The sequence below is a fragment of the Pseudophryne corroboree genome, chromosome 1 (genome assembly GCF_028390025.1).
Source record: "Pseudophryne corroboree isolate aPseCor3 chromosome 1, aPseCor3.hap2, whole genome shotgun sequence".
In the NCBI taxonomy this organism is placed as follows: Eukaryota; Metazoa; Chordata; class Amphibia; order Anura; family Myobatrachidae; genus Pseudophryne; species Pseudophryne corroboree.
The window spans coordinates 673425013-673448468 of NC_086444.1; the positions used below are offsets into that span (position 1 = coordinate 673425013).

A 23456-nucleotide genomic window follows, 5' to 3' on the forward strand; every position below is an offset into this window, starting at 1 on the left:
AATTCAGGGGGAGATGTACTAAGTACTGAAAAGGGCGGAGAAGTGAGACAGTGGAGAAGTTGCCCATGGCAAGTAATCAGCATTGAAGTAACATTTGTAAGCTGCATACTTTAAAATTATACAGAGCAGCTGAATGGTTGCCATGGGATACTTCTCCACTGGCTCATTTCTCCACGCTTATCACTGCTTAGTACATGTACCCCAAAGTCTGAAACAAGACAGGCAACTGAAGAGTTTAAGACATGCATTTCTTTTCCCTAAAACCCTCTGATTTAAGCATATTTTATAAGGAAATACAGATTAAAGAGATGAGGGCATACACTTACTATATACTTTTATACATTAAGAAATGTTTCTTATTAAGATATTCAGCAGAAAAATATTAAATTAAGTAAGTAAAGTAGGAATTTGATACCTATGGTAATTCCTTTTCTCGTAGTCCGTAGTGGATACTGGGGTTCTGTACTTTAGTACCATGGGGTATAGATCGGGTCCACTGGAGCCTGGCACTTTAAAACCTTTAGTGTGTGTAATGTATGTGTGGTGGTTCCTCCCCTCTATGCCCCTCCTACCAGACTGTGCTCAAGGAGACGGACATACCATGAGAGAAGTAATAAAGACAACAGTGGTGAGGCAACAAGCCAACACACAACCATAAATGAAAGGAGGGCGCTAACCAGAACAGAGGATAGCAACACCAATCCAACCAGGATAGCACAGCTATCCCAACAACAGAAAAGGACTGCAAAGGCGGACCAACCAAATACTTAAGCAAGTAAGCAGGAATCGAAGCACTGAGGTGGGCGCCCAGTATCCACTACAGACTACGAGAAAAGGAATTACCGGTAGGTATCAAATTCCTATTTTCTCTAACGTCCTAGTGAATACTGGGGTTCTGTACTTTAGTACCATGGGGAAGTCCCAAAGCTCCCAAACGGGTGGGAGAGTGCTGAGACCTCTGTAAAACCGCCTGACCAAACTGAAGGTCATCCTTGGCCAAGGTGTCGAACTGACAGAATTTCACAAAAGTGTTAGAACCAGATCAATTAGCAGCTCGGCACAACTGTAAGGCCGAGACACCTCGGGCAGCTGCCCAGGAAGATCCCACAAACCTCGTTGAGTGTGCCTGAATAGACGTCGCCAAAGGCAGAGCCGCCGAAGTATAGGCCTGTTGAATGGTCAACCTGGGCCAACGAGCAATGGATTGCTTGGAAGCCAGATGACCAATCTTTGTGGCATCATAGAGGACAAACAGCGAGTCAGATATCCGATGATGAGCCGTCCTCTTGACATAAACCTTCAGAGCCCTCACTACATCCAAGAACTCTGGTCCAATGGAAGCGTCAGACAACACCGGAACCACAATGGGTTGACTGACATGAAAAGCTGAACCACTTTTGGCAAAAACTGAGGACGGGTCCTGAGTTTCGCCTTGTCTCCATGAAAAATCAAATAAGTGCTCTTACAGGATAAGGCCCCCAATTCAGAGACATGTCTTGCAGACGCCAATGCTAGCAACATCACTGTCTTCCAGGTGAGATATTTTAACTCCATCCTATGTAAGGGTTCAACCCAGTGCAAGTGAAGAAAGGACATAACCACAATGAAATCCCAAGGAGGGAGGTACAAAGGGCGGTTGCATATGAAGCACTCCTTTCAGGAAAGTTTGTACTTCCGGCAACATGGCAAGTTGTTTCTGGAAGAAAATAGAGAGATTCTGGACTTTGATGGAGCCTAAGCGTAGGCCCATATCCACTCCCGCTTGTAGGAAAAGTAGAAAACGACCAATTCGAAATTCCACAGGAGACATTTTTCTACTTTCACACCATGAAACATACTTTTTCCAGATACGATGATAATGTTTCGACGTAACCATCTTCCTGGCCTGGACCATGGTGGTAAAAACCCGAGAGGGAAGACCTTTTCTTGCTAGGATATCCCTCTCAACTTCCAAGCCGTCAAACGTAGCTGCAGTAAGTCTGGACAGACGAACGGACCCTGTTGAAAAAGATCCTTGCGGAGCGGCAGAGGCCAGGGATCCTCCAGAGCCATGGTGAGGAGGTCCTAGTACCATGCCCGTCGAGGCCAATCCGGGACAATTAGAATCGCTTGAACGCTTTCCCTTCTTAGTCTTTTTAGAACCCTTGGGATTAGCGGAAAAGGAGGGAACAGGCACACAAACTGGTACGTCCAAGGTGTTTTCAGCGCGTTCACTGCTACAGCCTGCGGATCCCTCGTTCTGGAACAGTAACGTTATAGCTTCTTGTTGAGACGAGAAGCCATCAGATCTATTTGCGGACAGCCCCACCGGTGAACTAACTGTTGAAACACCTGGGGATGTAGGTCCCATTTCCCTGGATGGAGGTTGTGTCTGTTAAGGAAGTCTGCTTCCCAGTTGTCCACTCCTGGAATGAATATGGCTGAGATGGCCCTTGCGTTGGCCTCCACCCAGAGGAGGATTTTTGACACTTCTTGCATCACTGCTCTGCTTCTTGTTCCTCATTGTCGGTTTATGTACGCCACCGCCGTGGCGTTGTCCGATTGATCCTGGATCGCCTGGTCCCTCAGGAGATGGGAAGCTTGCAGAAGGGCATTGTAAACTGGCCTGAGTTCCAGGATGTTTATCGGCAGAGTAGATTCTGACGTGACCATAACCCCTGGAACAGGGTCCCTTGGGTCACAGCCCCCCAAACCCGGAGGCTGGCATCAGTTGTCAGAAGAATCCATGAGTGAATATTGAAAGTCCTGCCTCTACCAGGTAAGGAATTTGAAGCCACCATAACAGAGAAATCCGGGCTTTTGGAGATAAGGTCACTTCCTGATGCATGTGGTGAGACCCTGATCACTTGTCCAGCAGATCCAGCTGAAATGGCCAGGCATGAAATCTGCCGTATTGGATCGCTTCGTAAGCAGCCTCCATCTTCCCCAGCAATTGGATGCAAAGATGTATGGATACTCTGAGAGGACGGAGCACTGAGCGGACCATAACCTGGATAGCCAAGGCCTTGTCCATCGGAAGCAGCACCTTTTCAGACATCGTATCCAGTATAATTCCCAGGAACTGATGCCCTTGGGTCGGTTCCAGATGAGACTTTTTAGAAAATTTAGGATCCACCCATGATCCGTAAGCAGGCGAGTCGTTCGATCGATGCTGTGTAGCAACAGCTCCCTGGACATAGCCTTTATCAGGAGATTGTCCAAGTAGGGTACTATGTCTACTCCCATCATGCGCAGCTGCAGAACCATCTCCGCCATGACCTTGGTTAAGGCCCTCAGAGCTGTGAACAGGCCATGGGCAAGGCCTGAAACTGAAAATGGTTGTCCAATGTGGCAAACCTGAGGTAAACCTGATGAGGGGGCCATATGGGAATGTGTAGGTAAGCATCCTTGACATCTAGCGATACCAGGAACTTCCCCTCCTCCAGACTGGACACCACTGCCTGCAGGGATTCCATCTTGAATTTGAACACCCGTAGATATGGGTTTAGAGATTTCAGGTTCAAGATGGGTTGCACCGAACCGTCTGGTTTGGGAACGACAAAAAGACTGGAGTAAAAACCCCTGCTGCATAACAGATGAGGTACTGGAACCACCACCCCTGTCCGCAAAAGTTTTTGAATAGCCTCTTGCAGGATAACTTTTGCTGTGGGTAAAACTGGCAAGCCCGATTTGAAAAATCTGTGAGGAATTGCCTGAAATTCCAGCCGGTATCCCTGGGAAATGATGACCCTCACCCAAGGAACCCGGCAGGACTTTGCCCACACGTGGGAGAATTGTTGAAGACGAGAACCCACCTGAAAGTCGCCCTGCTGCTGGGGCCAATTGTCACGCGGAAGGCTTAGCGGCAGAGGATCCGGTGGTCTGGTCCAGGGAGGCAGCAGCTGCAGGTTTACGGGACTTACCACGAGATCCTCTTAGAGTGGCGGAGACGCCCCGGCCCCTGCCTCTGAACCTCGCCACATGAAAGGACTGCAAAGAGAGTCCTGTGTAAGAACGTCTAGCAGGTGGCGCAGCCGACGGCAGATAGGTAGACTTACCCACTGTTGCCTGGGAGATCCATTTATTTAATTTGTTACCAAACAAATCATCACCTGTAAAGGGAAGATTCTCTACCCCTTTTTTGGAATTAGCGTCCGCTGACCATTGACGCAACCACAGAGCTCTGCGTGCCGAAACAGCCATAGCAGTAGTGTGGACATTTATCTTACACAATTCTTTTATAGCCTCGGTAATAAAATTTGCAGCATCCTGTATGTGTTGCAACGGAGTAATGACCTCATCCCAGGGCCATGAGTCCAAACCATCAATAACAGGATCAGATCACTTGACTATTGCCCTGGAAATCCACCCACAAACAATTGTAGGTCGTTGTGCTACACCTGCTGCCGTATATATTGCCTTGACAGCGGTCTCAATTTTACGGTCAGCCGGCTCTTTAAGGGAGATAGCCCTTGGCACCAGCAGTACCAATTTCTTAGACAGTCTGGATACAGATGGATCGACTGACAGGGGGTTTTCCCATACCTTCCTGTCCTCTGTTGGGAAGGGAAAAGTAGCTAAAAACCTCTGAGGAAGTTTAAATTTCTTATCAGGGTTTAACCATGCCTCCCTGGCCAGAGAATTAAATTCTTTAGACACAGGAAAGGTGATTGAGTTCTTAGGTCTAACATTAAAATACAACTCCTCATCTGGTTCCTGTATCCTGATCTGGTATGTGAGGAACCTCTCTAACAGCATAAATGAGGGCTTCCACACCAGGGGACAGAGAGCTGTCCTCATCCATATCATCTTCATCCACATCAGGCTGATCAGAATCAGAATCAGACTGGAGCACCTGTGGCAGTAAGCGTTTATGTGAAACCGAGAGAAGGGGCTAAGAATCCTTTCTGGTATCTGCTGCTTTAGCCATACAATCAATAGATTGTTTCAACACCTGTCTCTCCTTTTTAGCTGCAGCTAATTCTGAATTTACATTTTGAATCATGCTTTTAAAATTATCTAACCAGTCAGGTGCCTGTGAACTGTGTCCCCGAGGAGACAAGGAGCACTGTTCACACATGAGAAACTCAGCTGATGAAGGAGTAGAGTTACAAGCAGTACACATAACCATGTCCACAAACATCCTTAAATACTGTAAAACAGCGCAGCTCACTGTATAACACAGCCCACACAGACCCTAGAGAGCCCCTGGAGTGACACTGAGGAGCGGAGACCAGCACACCCACACAGCAGCACAGTGTGTGAAATAATATGAATAAACCTGATAAAACATGCAGCGGCGCTACCGCTTTAGTGCTCCCCCCCCCCTGCTATGATCCCCTGGTGCCAGTACACAGTCTGTAATAGCGAGGGTCCCTGAAGGAGCAGCGTGCATGCAACCTTGATGTCCGCAGCAGCAGGAAATGGCGACTTCCCGCTCTCTGGTCCTGATTCGGGTAGCCCCGCCCCTTGCAATGGCATGAGGTCCCTAACAATATTATACTGGCCATGAGTGAGATTCACATACATATCAGTACAGACAAGCCCTTAGGGGCAGTGAGCACTGTGGGGCATGAGCCCTGAGCCAGTTATGTCCGCGGCGGGCACCGCAGCTCATGGCCCGTGACTACCGCGCGACCTGCCACCAAACTGCACTGGGGACCATCTAACTGGGACCCCGGATATAACACTCACCGCAACTGCGATCTTCAGCATCTGTTAGAGGGTGGCAGCTTGCTGCTGACGATGTGTGATCAGCATCTCAGGAGCTCAGTGTCCTGTTAGCTGGGATTACAAACCATTAACCCTCAGGAGATTGGTTCGGTCCCCCTCTAAGTCCCACGAAGCAGGTAGTCTGGTTGTCAACCAGGACTACCTGAAAAACAATAAACTGAAACAAAATTAAAGGAAACTCTCTGGAGCTCCAGAGAAATACACCCGGCTCCTTGGGCACATTTTTCTAAACTGAGTCTGGTAGGAGGGGCATAGAGGGGAGGAGCCAGCACACATACATACACACACTAAAGGTTTTAAAGTGCCAGGCTCCAGTGGACCCGAACTATACCCCATGGTACTAAAGTACAGAGCCCCAGTATCCACTAGGACGTTAGAGAAATTATATTTACTTGTCATCCTTAGGCTCATAAGTAATTTGACTTGGTCCTGGACCACCAACCCATGGCATCCCTGCAAGTGCCCTTTGGCACCCCAGGGTGCCATAGCACCCAGTCTTGGAACCACTGCATTAAGCTTTTTCTCCTAATCCATACTCACTTGGAATACTACCACTTTCCCGTCATCAGACTGCAGGTAGAAAGTCCAGGTGGAAGAGATGAAGCTCTGCGCTGAGCTGACAATGTCACTGCAGAAGCCAGAGATCAGGTCAAACATGGAAAAAGATGAAGGAAGTCGGAGGTCCAGCATCTAGGATAGTATGGAAAAATGACACAGTCAGATGCAGGTTATTAACCAAGATATGCAGTTATACTTATTCAAAACACAGAAGTCTAGCAATATGTGAGTGTGCAGCCATACGAGTGATGTATGACAGAGATAGAGAGTGTAGAGGCAGAGGTTTATATATATATATATATATATATATATATATACGTACAGAATCTGAGGGCGCTAGTGACTTATTACAGACAATCAATATAATTTAAAATTTATTCTTAAAATACAATGTATATCTCTACTTCATCTATTCAAATAACATTGTTATCATACAGGATGGATACAACATCAAAAGATTTCGATATACACTAATCAAGTTTTTGCTCAATTACAGTACCCAATTCAAATATATACCAATCAGGTTTTAATCAGATGTAGAACCCAACGCGTTTCGTCCCTTAGGACTTCTTCAGGGGTATTAGATCTGAATAAACAGAAAAAGTACAATGACTTAAAATCACAATACATAAATAAATGGAACCATCCAGACCCATTGGTTAGATACAAAAAATTAAACATAATTTTGACTAAAATTAATATAATTTCCTTTTCATTAGTACCCATATATAGTGAACTAGGTAATGAATAGATATACATACCAACATAAGTCTGAGACTTATGTTGGTATGTATATCTATTCATTACCTAGTTCACGACACCTGCTCTATCTCCACTATATACTGGCACTAACGAAATGGCTATTGTATTATAGTCCAAATTATGCTATTATTTTCACTATATATGGGTACTAATGAAAAGGAAATTATATTAATTTTAGTCAAAATTATGTTTAATTTTTTGTATCTAACCAATGGGTCTGGATGGTTCCATTTATTTATGTATTGTGATTTTAAGTCATTGTACTTTTTCTGTTTATTCAGATCTAATACCCCTGAAGAAGTCCTAAGGGACGAAACGCGTTGGGTTCTACATCTGATTAAAACCTGATTGGTATATATTTGAATTGGGTACTGTAATTGAGCAAAAACTTGATTGGTGTATATCGAAATATTTTGATGTTGTATCCATCCTGTATGATAACAATGTTATTTGAAAAGATGAAGTAGAGATATACATTGTATTTTAAGAATAAATTTTAAATTATATTGATTGTCTGTAATAAGTCACTAGCGCCCTCAGATTCTGTACGTATTTATTATTTGTGAATCCTTGCTGACGAGGGATTCTTCTAGAGGTGCTGCTTTTTCATATCCCGAGCGCAACTTGATACCATTCTTGTGTTATATATATATATATATATATATATATACATACATACATATATACATATACGGGTTGGGAATATTAGACAGTCAAAACATAGACATTCAAAATATAGACGCCATCATGTCAAAAGCTACAATATTTACACAACCAAAATGTCAGCATGGACAATACAGTATGTCGACAATCAATATGCAGTCAGTGAAAACATTGGTCTATGCAGTCTACATTAGTCAGCGACATAATGTAGACAATGTATAGACAGGTTGAAATGTTGACAGGGCCAAAATGTTGACAGATAAAATAAGGAATAGAGCATTTAAGATTTTCATCGATGACACTTAACTTAATACCTTGTGAGAGGCGCTCAACCCTTTTCAACTGGTTTATATACAGTGAAAATACTGTCAAAAAATGTAATACATTTAAATATTATTTTAGCCATATCACTTGTCAGTGCCTGGGGCTGGTCACAGGAGTATCTATAATGGGTGCGAGGATCGGGGACACAAGGGGATCCTGGCTTCAGGAAGGTGCACATCGCATACCCTGCACCCATACATTATAAACCAATATACTTACTATAATTACCTCTCAAATATCACTGACACAGAAATGAAAGGGAAAATCGTAATTTCACCATTTTCCAAAAGATATGCAGATGCGTGGGAAAGCACCGTAATCAAGGAACAAGTGGCATGGTCCCAGGGTCCTGCTAGGCTACTGTACTGGTGATGGGGGGGGGCAGCATATATTCTGAATGCAAGCCCCTTCATCTCTTAAGTTGTCCCTGGGGTTGGTGCTATTACATGCTGCTGCTGCTGCTGATGATGATGATGCTTGCCAGTATTAGCTAGGTGCTCCTGAATGGCTGACTGCAAATGAACTTCTGAAGCAGATAGTACTGTCTTATGGATAGCACCTATATAATATGGTTTTCAAGCATGTTTTACAATTCATTTTTCATTCATTGATTATAGTTGCTGCATTTTGTGGTACCTTCATTTTCAGAGCTTCAGTTATTTAGAAGCTGTAGATTGGCACAGGTATTAAAAAACATAATCATTTCCCCTATGGCAACAAGTGTACATTTTAGTTTAAGTTAAATACTCCTAATTTGCTGTGGTAATATGAGGTATTACTGAATCAAAGGAATTCACATGGGTCACAGTATACAAACTTACGTTTCCTAGTATAAGGTAACTTTGGGATTGCTATTGGTTGTAAGTAATATGATATTGCCAGTTAGAATGAGTGCAGTTATTTGGCTTTTTCACTGGGAAGAAGTCAAGTTTATTGAGTAACAGGAACACCCTAAAAGTATGGATTGAGAATGGGTTGACGTGTAAGTCTGTATTCAGTGTTTGTCAAGAGATTCCACAGACCAAGTGGAAAAGTACCAATATCTAATTGTTTGATTCATGCAATCATTATCATGTATAAAAGAAACATATGGGGGTAAATTTACTAAGATTCGTGTTTTCCCGTTTGAGGTCAAAGTTCAATCACGAATGACATCGAAAGTGTAAATCTGCAACTTTTTGAATTGATTACGACTAATTTACTAAGCTGCCGTATTCTGCATTTTCGGGTTTTCCGATGTCGATGTCATTCGTTTTTTTTAGGCAGTGTTTTACGTGAGTGACTTGTAAAACACTGCCGACTTTAATACAATGAATCTCGGCCGGATCTGAGAGATCCGTGCTGGGCTTCATTGTGCACTTTGTTAAACAAAAAAAATAAAGTTTAAATGTAAAAAAAAAATTGCGTGGGGTCCCCCCTCCTAAGACAAACCAGCCTCGGGCTCTTTGAGCCTATCCTGGTTGCAGAAATATGGGAAAAAAATGGACAGGGGTTCCCCCATATTTAAGCAACCAGCATCGGGCTCTGCGCCTGGTCCTGGTTCCAAAAATACGGGGGACAAAAAGAGTAGGGGTCCCCGTATTTCTGAAACCAGCACCGGGCTCCACTAGCTGGACAGATAATGCCACAGCCGGGGGTCACTTTTATACAGTGCCTTCCGGCCGTGGCATCAAATATCCAACTAGTCACCCCTGGCCGGGGTACCCTGGGGGAGTGGGGACCCCTTCAATCAAGGGGTCCCCCCCCCCCAGCCACCCAAGGGCCAGGGGTGAAGCCCGAGGCTGTCCCCCCCATCCAATAGGCTGCGGATGGGGGGCTGATAGCCTTTGTGAAAAGTGATTGATATTGTTTTTAGTAGCAGTACTACAAGGCCCAGCAAGCCTCCCCCGCAAGCTGGTACTTGGAGAACCACAAGTATCAGCATGCGGCGGAAAAACGGCCCCGCTGGTACCTGTAGTACTACTACTAAAAAAATACCCCAATAAAGACAACACACACACACCTTGAAAGTATAACTTTAATACATCCATCCACACCTCCATATACACATACTTACCTTATGTTCCCACGCAGGTCGGTCCTCTTCTCCAGTAGAATCCATGGTGTACCTGTAGAAAAAATTATACTCACATAATCCAGTGTTTTCGGCTCCCCGGTAACTCCTTTTGTAATCCACGTACTTGAAAAAATAAAAAAACGGATACCCGACCACGAACTGAAAGGGGACCCATGTTTTCACATGGGCCCCCTTTCCCCGAATGCCAGAAACCCACTCTGACTGATGTCTAAGTGGGTTTCTTCAGCCAATCAGGGAGCGCCACGTTGTAGCACCCTCCTGATCGGCTGTGTGCTCCTGTACTGTATGACAGGCGGCACACGGCAGTGATACAATGTAGCGCCTTTGCGCTCCATTGTAACCAATGGTGGGAACTTTCAGGTCAGCGGTTGACCGAAAGTGACCTCACCGCTGACCTGAAAGTTCCCACCATTGGTTACAATGGAGCGCATAGGCGCTACATTGTAACACTGCCGTGTGCCGCCTGTCATACAGTACAGGAGCACACAGCCGATACGTGGCGCTCCCTGATTGGCTGAAGAAACCCACTTAGACATCAGTCAGAGTGGGTTTCTGGCATTCGGGGAAAGGGGGCCCATGTGAAAACATGGGTCCCCTTTCAGTTCGTGGTCGGGTATCCGTTTTTTTATTTTTTCAAGTACGTGGATTACAAAAGGAGTTACCGAGGAGCCTTCAACCATGGATTATGTGAGTATAATTTTTTCTACAGGTACACCATGGATTCTACTGGAGAAGAGGACCGACCTGCGTGGGAACATAAGGTAAGTATGTGTATATGGAGGTGTGGATGGATGTATTAAAGTTATACTGTCAAGGTGTGTGTGTAATGTCTTTATTGTGGTATTTTTTTAGTAGTAGTACTACAGGTACCAGCGGGCCCATTTTTCCGCCGCATGCTGGTACTTGTGGTTCTCCAAGTACCAGCTTGCGGGGGAGGCTTGCTGGGCCTTGTAGTACTGCTACTAAAAACAATATCAAACACTTATCACAAAGGCTATCAGACCCCCATCCGCAGCCCATTGGATGGGGGGGACAGCCTCGGGCTTCACCCCTGGCCCTTGGGTGGCTGGGGGGGGACCCCTTGATTGAAGGGGTCCCCACTCCCCCAGGGTACCCCGGCCAGGGGTGACTAGTTGGATATTTGATGCCACGGCCGCAAGGCACTGTATAAAAGTGACCCCCGGCTGTGGCATTATCTGTCCAGCTAGTGGAGCCCGGTGCTGGTTTCAAAAATACGGGGGACCCCTACTCTTTTTGTCCCCCGTATTTTTGGAACCAGGACCAGGCGCAGAGCCCGATGCTGGTTGCTTAAATATGGGGGAACCCCTGTCCATTTTTTCCCCATATTTCTGCAACCAGGATCGGCTCAAAGAGCCCGAGGCTGGTTTGCCTTAGGAGGGGGGACCCCACGCAATTTTTTTAATGAAAATTTAGAACATTTTCCCCCCCTTCCCACTGAAAAACATGCACGGATCTCATGGATCCGTGCATGCCTATACAAACACGGGATAAAAAAGCAGGTCTGTTTTTTTTTAGCACTTTTTCACGATTTGTATTTTATCACGGCAGTGTTTGGCTATTGTCGGCAGTGTTTGTGTTTTGCACTTTTTAGTAAATTCCCGATTTCTAGCAAATTGCAGGCGTATTTGACCGATGGTGTATTGATTCGTGATTTTTTCCTAGGACTTCCAAAATATTACGAATGCCCTCATCACTGCCGTGATTTTTGCTTAGTAAATTACCGAGATGACACTTTGATGAAAAATTGGCATCTCGGTCAAAATCGGGACCTTAGTAAATATACCCCATGGTCTAGTGTGCAAGGAAAATTTGTTTCAATAGTAGGGAGCATCAATGCACCTTCATAAAACTAAAAATGTTCCTATCAGTGTAATAAAAAAGAAATGCATTTTTTGGATGTGAAAATACAAATCCAAAATGGAAGAATAGTCACCAATGTATACCACAAAGAGACCAACCAGAATACTCTGCTTGTTGCGAATAGTTTTATTCCACCAGCTATCAAGAAGGGTTTGCTCAAATCACTAATCACTAATGACTGTAACCAATGACTCCAAGAACTGGATAAGATAGTTGTTAATTTTTGGACCAGGGGTTACAGCATCAAAGTACAGATGTGTCCACTTACATCTAACCTCCCTGCACCCACTTACATCTAGCCTCCCTGCACCCACTTACATCTAGCCTTCCTGCACCCACTTACATCTAGCCTCCCTGCATCCAGTTACATCTAGCCTCCCTGCACCCAGTTACATCTAGCCCCCCTGCACCTATTTACATCAAGCCTCCTTGCAGCCACTTACATCTAGCCTCCTTGCAGCCACTTACATCTAGCCTCCCTGCACCCACTTACATCTAGCCTTCCTGCACCCACTTACATCTAGCCTCCCTGCATTCAGTTACATCTAGCCTCCCTGCACCCAGTTACATCTAGCCCCCCTGCACCTATTTACATCAAGCCTCCTTGCAGCCACTTACATCTAGCCTCCCTGCACCCAGTTACATCTAGCCTCCCTGCACCTATTTACATCTAGCCTCCTTGCAGCCACTTACATCTAGCCTCCCTGAACCCACTGACATCTAGTCTCCATGTACCCACTTACATCTAGCCTCCCTGCACCCACTTACATCTAGCCTTCCTGCACCCACTTACATCTAGCCTCCCTGCATCCAGTTACATCTAGCCTCCCTGCACCCAGTTACATCTAGCCCCCCTGCACCTATTTACATCAAGCCTTCTTGCAGCCACTTACATCTAGCCTCCCTGCACCCAGTTACATCTAGCCTCCCTGCACCTATTTACATCTAGCCTCCTTGCAGCCACTTACATCTAGCCTCCCTGAACCCACTGACATCTAGTCTCCATGCACCCACTTACATCTAGCCTCCCTGCACCCACTTACATCTAGCCTTCCTGCACCCACTTACATCTAGCCTCCCTGCATCCAGTTACATCTAGCCTCCCTGCACCCAGTTACATCTAGCCCCCCTGCACCTATTTACATCTAGCCTCCTTGCAGCCACTTACATCTAGCCTCCCTGCACCCAGTTACATCTAGCCCCCCTGCACCTATTTACATCTAGCCTCCTTGCAGCCACTTACATCTAGCCTCCCTGACCCACTGACATCTAGTCTCCATGCACCCACTTACATCTAGCCTCCCTGCACCTATTTACATCTAGCCTCCCTGCACCCACTTACATCTAGCTTCTCTGCACGCACTTACATCTAGCCTCCCTGCACCCACTTACATCTAGCCTCCCTGCACCCACTTACATCTAGCTTCTCTGCACGCACTTACATCTAGCCTCCCTGCACCCACTTACATCTAGCCTCCCTGCACCCACTTACATCTAGCCTCCCTGCGCGTTAAACAGTCGTTCTAGTCACGCTATGCCCTTAGTTATGGAACACACAGTAACCAGTCCTGTCTTTCCTAGTGCAAAAAAAGCTTCACTTCCCATTGTCACCAGATAAAATACCATTGACTTTCTATAAAATAGGTAGAAACTTAAATGCAATTGATAAAACTAACATTAGTAACAGTCAATACTTTATCCTTAATTATACAGAAAAATTTACATCTAGTCTCCCTGCACCCACTTACATCTAGTCTCCCTGCACCCACTTACATCTAGCCTCCCTGCATCCAGTTACATCTAGCCTCCCTGCACCCACTTACATCTAGCCTCCCTGCAGCCACTTACATCTAGCCTCCCTGCACCCACTTACATCTAGCCCCCCTGCACTTACATACTTCTAGCCTCACTTCACCTATTTACATCTAGCCTCCCTGTAGCCACTTACATCTAGCCTCCCTGCAGCCACTTACATCTAGCCTCCCTGCACCCACTTACATCTAGCCTCCCTGCACCCACTTACATCTAGCCTCCCTGCACCCACTTACATCTAGCTTCCCTGCACCCACTTACATCTAGCCTCCCTGCACCCACTTACATCTAGCCTCCCTGCATCCAGTTACATCTAGCCTCCCTGCACCCACTTACATCTAGCCTCCCTGCAGCCACTTACATCTAGCCTCCCTGCACCCACTTACATCTAGCCCCCCTGCACTTACATACATCTAGCCTCCCTGCACATATTTACATCTATCCTCCCTGCACCCACTTACATCTAGCCTCCCTGCACCCACTTACATCCAGCCTCCCTGCACCTACTTACATCTAGCTTCCCTGCACCCACTTACATCTAGCTTCCCTGCACCCACTTACATCTAGCCTCCCTGCACCCACTTACATCTAGCCTCCCTGCACCCACTTACATCTAGCTTCCCTGCACCCACTTACATCTAGTCTCCATGCACCCACTTACATCTAGCCTCCCTGCACCTATTTACATCTAGCCTCCCTGCACCCACTTACATCTAGCTTCTCTGCACGCACTTACATCTAGCCTCCCTGCACCCACTTACATCTAGCCTCCCTGCGCGTTAAACAGTCGTTCTAGTCACGTTATGGAACACACAGTAACCAGTCCTGTCTTTCCTAGTGCGAAAAAAGCTTCACTTCCCACTGTCACCAGATAAAATACCATTGACTTTCTATAAAATACTGTAGGTAGAAACTTAAATGTAATTGATAAAACTAACATTACTAACAGTCAATACTGTATCCTTAATTATACAGAAAAATTTACATTTAGCCTCCCTGCACCCACATCCACTTACATCTAGTCTCCCTGCAGCCACTTACATCTAGCCTCCCTGCACCCACTTACATCTAGCCCCCCTGCACTTACATACATCTAGCCTCCCTGCACCTATTTACATCTATCCTCCCTGCACCCACTTACATCTAGCCTCCCTGCACCCACTTACATCTAGCCTCCCTGCATCCAGTTACATCTAGCCTCCCTGCACCCACTTACATCTAGCCTCCCTGCAGCCACTTACATCTAGCCTCCCTGCACCCACTTACATCTAGCCCCCCTGCACTTACATACATCTAGCCTCCCTGCACCTATTTACATCTATCCTCCCTGCACCCACTTACATCTAGCCTCCCTGCACCCACTTACATCCAGCCTCCCTGCACCCACTTACATCTAGCTTCCCTGCACCCACTTACATCTAGCTTCCCTGCACCCACTTACATCTAGCCTCCCTGCACCCACTTACATCTAGCCTCCCTGCACCCACTTACATCTAGCTTCCCTGCACCCACTTACATCTAGTCTCCATGCACCCACTTACATCTAGCCTCCCTGCACCTATTTACATCTAGCCTCCCTGCACCCACTTACATCTAGCTTCTCTGCACGCACTTACATCTAGCCTCCCTGCACCCACTTACATCTAGCCTCCCTGCGCGTTAAACAGTCGTTCTAGTCACGTTATGGAACACACAGTAACCAGTCCTGTCTTTCCTAGTGCGAAAAAAGCTTCACTTCCCATTGTCACCAGATAAAATACCATTGACTTTCTATAAAATACTGTAGGTAGAAACTTAAATGTAATTGATAAAACTAACATTACTAACAGTCAATACTGTATCCTTAATTATACAGAAAAATTTACATTTAGCCTCCCTGCACCCACATCCACTTACATCTAGTCTCCCTGCACCCACTTACATCTAGCCTCCCTGCATCCAGTTACATCTAGCCTCCCTGCACCCAGTTACATCTAGCCCCCCTGCACTTACATACATGTAGCCTCCCTGCACCTATTTACATCTAGCCTCCCTGCAGCCACTTACATCTAGCCTCCCTGCACCCACTTACATCAGCCTACCTGCACCTATTTACATCTATCCTCCCTGCACCCACTTACATCTAGCCTCCCTGCACCCACTTACATCTAGCCTCCCTGCACCCACTTACATCTAGCTTCCCTGCACCCACTTACATCTAGCCTCCCTGCACCCACTTACATCTAGCCTCCCTGCACCCACTTACATCTAGCTTCCCTGCACCCACTTACATCTAGTCTCCAAGCACCCACTTACATCTAGCCTTCCTGCACCTATTTACATCTAGCCTCCCTGCACCCACTTACATCTAGCTTCTCTGCACGCACTTACATCTAACCTCCCTGCACCCACTTACATCTAGCCTCCCTGCGCGTTAAACAGTCGTTCTATTCACGCTATGCCCTTAGTTATGGAACACACAGTAACCAGTCCTGTCTTTCCTAGTGCGAAAAAAGCTTCACTTCCCATTGTCACCAGATAAAATACCATTGTCTTTCTATAAAATAGGTAGAAACTTAAATGGAATTGATAAAACTAACATTACTAACAGTCAATACTGTATCCTTAATTATACAGAAAAATTTACATTTAGCCTCCCTGCACCCACATCCACTTACATCTAGTCTCCCTGCACCCACTTACATCTAGCCTCCCTGCATCCAGTTACATCTAGCCTCCCTGCACCCACTTACATCTAGCCTCCCTGCAGCCACTAACATCTAGCCTCCCTGCACCCACTTACATCTAGCCCCCCTGCACTTACATACTTCTAGCCTCACTTCACCTATTTACATCTAGCCTCCCTGCAGCCACTTACATCTAGCCTCCCTGCAGCCACTTACATCTAGCCTCCCTGCACCCACTTACATCTAGCCTCCCTGCACCCACTTACATCTAGCCTCCCTGCACCCACTTACATCTAGCCTCCCTGCACCCACTTACATCTAGCTTCCCTGCACCCACTTACATCTAGCTTCCCTGCACCCACTTACATCTAGCCTCCCTGCATCCAGTTACATCTAGCCTCCCTGCACCCACTTACATCTAGCCTCCCTGCAGCCACTTACATCTAGCCTCCCTGCACCCACTTACATCTAGCCCCCCTGCTCTTACATACATCTAGCCTCCCTGCACCTATTTACATCTAGCCTCCCTGCAGCCACTTACATCTAGCCTCCCTGCACCCACTTACATCAGCCTCCCTGCACCTATTTACATCTATCCTCTCTGCACCCACTTACATCTAGCCTCCCTGCACCCACTTACATCTAGCCTCCCTGCACCCACTTACATCTAGCAACCCTGCACCCACTTACATCTAACCTCCCTGCACCCACTTACATCTAGCCTCCCTGCACCCACTTACATCTAGCTTCCCTGCAACCACTTACATCTAGTCTCCATGCACCCACTTACATCTAGCCTCCCTGCACCTATTTACATCTAGCCTCCCTGCACCCACTTACATCTAGCTTCTCTGCACGCACTTACATCTAGCCTCCCTGCACCCACTTACATCTAGCCTCCCTGCGCGTTAAACAGTCGTTCTAGTCACGCTATGCCCTTAGTTATGGAACACACAGTAACCAGTCCTGTCTTTCCTAGTGCGAAAAAAGCTTCACTTCCCATTGTCACCAGATAAAATACCATTGACTTTATATAAAATACTGTAGGTAGAAACTTAAATGTAATTGATAAAACTAACATTACTAACAGTCAATACTGTATCCTTAATTATACAGAAAAAATTACATTTAGCCTCCCTGCACCCACATCCACTTACATCTAGTCTCCCTGCACCCACTTACATCTAGCCTCCCTGCATCCAGTTACATCTAGCCTCCCTGCACCCACTTACATCTAGCCTCCCTGCAGCCACTTACATCTAGCCTCCCTGCACCCACTTACATCTAGCCCCCCTGCACTTACATAAATAAATTGTAATAAATAATAATAATACATCTAGCCTCCCTGCACCTATTTACATCAAACCTCCCTGCACCCATTTACATCTAGCCTCCCTGCAGCCACTTACATCTAGCCTCCCTGCACCCACTTACATCTAGCCTCCCTGCACCTATTTACATCTAGCCTCCCTTCACCCACTTACATCTAGCCTCCCTGTACCCACTTACATCTAGCCTCCCTGCACCCACTTACATCTAGCTTCCCTGCACCCACTTACATCTAGCCTCCCTGTACCCACTTACATCTAGACTCCCTGCACCCACTTACATCTAGCCTCCCTGCACCCACTTACATCTAGTCTCCCTGCACCCAGTAACATATTGCCTCCCTGCATCCACTTACATCTAGCCTCCCTGCACCCACTTACATCTAGCCTCCCTGCAACCACTTACATCTAGCTTCCCTGCACGCACACACATCTAGTCTCCCTGCACCTATTTACATCTAGCCTCCCTGCAGCCACTTACATCTAGCCTCCCTGCACCCACTTACATCTAGCCTCCCTGCACCCACTTACATCTAGCCTCCCTGCACCCACTTACATCTAGCCTCCCTGCACCCACTTACATCTAGCCTCCCTGCACCCACTTACATCTAGCTTCCCTGCACCCACTTACATCTAGCCTCCCTGCACCCACTTACATCTAGCCTCCCTGCATCCAGTTACATCTAGCCTCCCTGCACCCACTTACATCTAGCCTCCCTGCAGCCACTTACATCTAGCCTCCCTGCACCCACTTACATCTAGCCCCCCTGCAATGACATACATCTAGCCTCCCTGCACCTATTTACATCTAGCCTCCCTGCAGCCACTTACATCTAGCCTCCCTGCACCCACTTACATCAGCCTCCCTGCACCTATTTACATCTATCCTCCCTGCACCCACTTACATCTAGCCTCCCTGCACCCACTTACATCTAGCTTCCCTGCACCCACTTACATCTAACCTCCCTGCACCCACTTACATCTAGCCTCCCTGCACCCACTTACATCTAGCTTCCCTGCAACCACTTACATCTAGTCTCCATGCACCCACTTACATCTAGCCTCCCTGCACCTATTTACATCTAGCCTCCTGAACCCACTTACATCTAGCTTCTCTGCACGCACTTACATCTAGCCTCCCTGCACCCACTTACATCTAGCCTCCCTGCAGCCACTTACATCTAGCCTCCCTGCACCCACTTACATCTAGCCTCCTTGTACCCACTTACATCTAGCCTCCCTGCACCCACTTACATCTAGCCTCCCTGCACCCACTTACATCTAGCCTCCCTGCACCCACTTACATCTAGCCTCCCTGCACCTATTTACATCTATCCTCCCTGCACCCACTTACATCTAGCCTCCCTGCACCCACTTACATCTAGCCTCCCTGCATCCAGTTACATCTAGCCTCCCTGCACCCACTTACATCTAGCCTCCCTGCAGCCACTTACATCTAGCCTCCCTGCACCCACTTACATCTAGCCCCCCTGCACTTACATACATCTAGCCTCCCTGCACCTATTTACATCTATCCTCCCTGCACCCACTTACATCTAGCCTCCCTGCACCCACTTACATCCAGCCTCCCTGCACCCACTTACATCTAGCTTCCCTGCACCCACTTACATCTAGCTTCCCTGCACCCACTTACATCTAGCCTCCCTGCACCCACTTACATCTAGCCTCCCTGCACCCACTTACATCTAGCTTCCCTGCACCCACTTACATCTAGTCTCCATGCACCCACTTACATCTAGCCTCCCTGCACCTATTTACATCTAGCCTCCCTGCACCCACTTACATCTAGCTTCTCTGCACGCACTTACATCTAGCCTCCCTGCACCCACTTACATCTAGCCTCCCTGCGCGTTAAACAGTCGTTCTAGTCACGTTATGGAACACACAGTAACCAGTCCTGTCTTTCCTAGTGCGAAAAAAGCTTCACTTCCCATTGTCACCAGATAAAATACCATTGACTTTCTATAAAATACTGTAGGTAGAAACTTAAATGTAATTGATAAAACTAACATTACTAACAGTCAATACTGTATCCTTAATTATACAGAAAAATTTACATTTAGCCTCCCTGCACCCACATCCACTTACATCTAGTCTCCCTGCACCCACTTACATCTAGCCTCCCTGCATCCAGTTACATCTAGCCTCCCTGCACCCACTTACATCTAGCCCCCCTGCACTTACATACATGTAGCCTCCCTGCACCTATTTACATCTAGCCTCCCTGCAGCCACTTACATCTAGCCTCCCTGCACCCACTTACATCAGCCTACCTGCACCTATTTACATCTATCCTCCCTGCACCCACTTACATCTAGCCTCCCTGCACCCACTTACATCTAGCCTCCCTGCACCCACTTACATTTAGCTTCCCTGCACCAACTTACATCTAGCCTCCCTGCACCCACTTACATCTAGCCTCCCTGCACCCACTTACATCTAGCTTCCCTGCACCCACTTACATCTAGTCTCCAAGCACCCACTTACATCTAGCCTTCCTGCACCTATTTACATCTAGCCTCCCTGCACCCACTTACATCTAGCTTCTCTGCACGCACTTACATCTAGCCTCCCTGCACCCACTTACATCTAGCCTCCCTGCGCGTTAAACAGTCGTTCTAGTCACGCTATGCCCTTAGTTATGGAACATACAGTAACCGGTCCTGTCTTTCCTAGTGGGAAAAAAGCTTTATGTCCCATTGTCACCAGATAAAATACCATTGACTTGCTATAAAATAGGTAGGAACTTAAATGTAATTGATAAAACTAACATTACTAACAGTCAATACTGTATCTTTAATTATACAGAAAAAATTACATTTAGCCTCCCTGCACCCACATCCACTTACATCTAGTCTCCCTGCACCCACTTACATCTAGTCACGCTATGCCCTTAGTTATGGAACACACAGTAACCAGTCCTGTCTTTCCTAGTGCGAAAAAAGCTTCACTTCCCATTGTCACCAGATAAAATACCATTGACTTTCTATAAAATAGGTAGAAACTTAAATGGAATTGATAAAACTAACATTACTAACAGTCAAAACTGTATCCTTAATTATACAGAAAAAATTACATTTAGCCTCCCTGCACCAACATCCACTTACATCTAGTCTCCCTGCACCCACTTACATCTAGCCTCCCTGCATCCAGTTACATCTAGCCTCCCTGCACCCACTTACATCTAGCCTCCCTGCAGCCACTAACATCTAGCCTCCCTGCACCCACTTACATCTAGCCCCCCTGCACTTACATAAATAAATTGTAATAAATAATAATAATACATCTAGCCTCCCTGCACCTATTTACATCAAACCTCCCTGCACCCATTTACATCTAGCCTCCCTGCAGCCACTTACATCTAGCCTCCCTGTACCCACTTACATCTAGCCTCCCTGCACCCACTTACATCTAGCTTCCCTGCACCCACTTACATCTAGCCTCCCTGTACCCACTTACATCTAGCCTCCCTGCACCCACTTACATCTAGCCTCCCTGCACCCACTTACATCTAGTCTCCCTGCACCCAGTAACATATTGCCTCCCTGCATCCACTTACATCTAGCCTCCCTGCAACCACTTACATCTAGCTTCCCTGCACGCACACACATCTAGTCTCCCTGCACCCACTTACATCTAGCCTCCCTGCACGTTAGACAGTCGTTCTAGTCACACTATGCCCTTAGTTATGGAACATATGGTAACCAGTCCTGTCTTCCCTAGTGCGAAAAAAGCTTTATGTCCCATTGTCACCAGATAAAATACCATTGACTTTCTATAAAATAGGTAGGAACTTAAATGTAATTGATAAAACTAACATTACTAACAGTCAATATCTTTAATTACACAGAAAAATAGGATTTAAATACCTACCGGTAAATCCTTTTGTCTTAGACCGTAGAGGATGCTGGGGATGCTTCAAGAACCATTGGGGTATAGACGGGATCCGCAGGAGACATGGGAACACTATAAGACTTTGAATGGGTGTGAACTGGCTCCTCCCTCTATGCCCCTCCTCCAGACTCCACTTATAGGAACTGTGCCCAGGGAGACGGACATTTCGAGGAAAAGGATTTATTTAATTATTTAAAACTAAGGTGAGATACATACCAGCTCACACCACCAACACGCCGTACAACATGGCATTCAACAACAACGCATGCAACGGCATGACCAACAACAGTCACAGATTGACTGAACTCAACGCAACATGAGCGTAACTATAACCAAACTGCAGATACAGCCCGCACTGGGACGGGCGCCCAGTATCCTCTACGGACTAAGAGAAAAGGATTTACCGGTAGGTATTAAAATCCTATTTTCTCATACGTCCTAGAGGATGCTGGGGATGCTTCAAGAACCATGGGGTTTATACCAAAGCTCTAGAACGGGCGGGAGAGTGCGGATGACTCTGCAGCACCGATTGACCAAACAAGAGGTCCTCCTCAGCCAGGGTATCAAACTTGTAAAATTTCGCAAAGGTGTTTGATCCCGACCAAGTAGCAGCTCGGGAAAGTTGTAACGCAGAGACTCCCCGGGCAGCCGCCCAGGATAAGCCCACCTTTCTGGTAAAAAGGGCTTTCACCGATTTCGGTAACGGCAATCCTGCCGTAGAATGAGCCTGCTGAATCGTATTACAAATCCAGCGCGCAATAGTCTGCTTAGAAGTAGGAGCCCCAATATTGTTGGGAGCCCACAGGACAAACAGAGCCTCTGTTTTCCTAATCTGCGCCGTTCTGGCGACATAGATCTTCAAAGCTCAGACCACATCGAGAGACTTTGATTCCGCCAAGGCATCAGTAGCCACTGGCACCACAATAGGCTGGTTTACATGAAATGATGAAACCACTTTTGGCAGGAATTGCTGACGAGTTCTCAACTCCGCTCTATCAGCATGGAAAATCAAATAGGGGCTTTTGTGAGACAAAGCCGCCAATTCAGACACTCGCCTTGCGGACGCCAAGGCCAACAACGTGACCACTTTCCAAGTAAGGAATTTTAACTCAACCTTGCGCAAAGGTTCAAACCAATGTGATTGCAAGAATTGCAACACCACATTAAGATCCCAAGGTGCCACAGGAGGCATAAATGGAGGTTGGATGTGCAGCACGCCTTTTATGAAGGTCTGAACTTCTGGAAGAGAAGCCAATTCTTTCTGAAAAAAGATCGACAAGGCCAAAATCTGTACTTTAATAGAGCCTAACTTTAGGCCCGCATCCACACCTGCTTGTAGGAAATGGAGCAAACGCCCCAGGTGAAATTCTTCCATAGGAGCCTTCTTGAATTCACACCAAGACACATATTTTCTCCAAATACCGTGGTAATGCTTTGCCGTTACTTCTTGTCTAGCCTGAAGAAGTGTGGGAAGGACTTCACTGGGAATACCCTTTCGGGCTAGGATTTGGCGTTCAACCGCCACGCCGTCAAACGCAGCCGCGGTAAGTCCTGATACACGCACGGCCCCTGTTGTAACAGGTCCTCCCAAAGAGGAAGAGGCCAGGGATCTTATATGAGCAACTCCTGAAGATCTACATACCAGGCCCTTTTTGGCCAATCCGGACCAATGAGGATCGCCTGTACCCTTGTTCTTCTTATAATTTTTATCACCTTTGGAATGAGTGGAAGTGGAGGGAACACATATACCGACGGAAA

At 46.6% G+C, this 23456-nt stretch overlaps 1 protein-coding gene across 1 annotated transcript in view; it reads right to left on the minus strand.

The window, feature by feature from the left end:
• The window catches only part of TMEM59L (transmembrane protein 59 like), a 283368-nt gene that overhangs the window by 68235 nt on the left and 191677 nt on the right, over nucleotides 1-23456 (minus strand). Inside the window, exon 4 of the mRNA XM_063914725.1 lies at nucleotides 6253-6402. Within this exon, the coding sequence (XP_063770795.1) occupies nucleotides 6253-6402 (150 nt within the window). The remainder of the gene's footprint in view (nucleotides 1-6252; nucleotides 6403-23456) is intronic.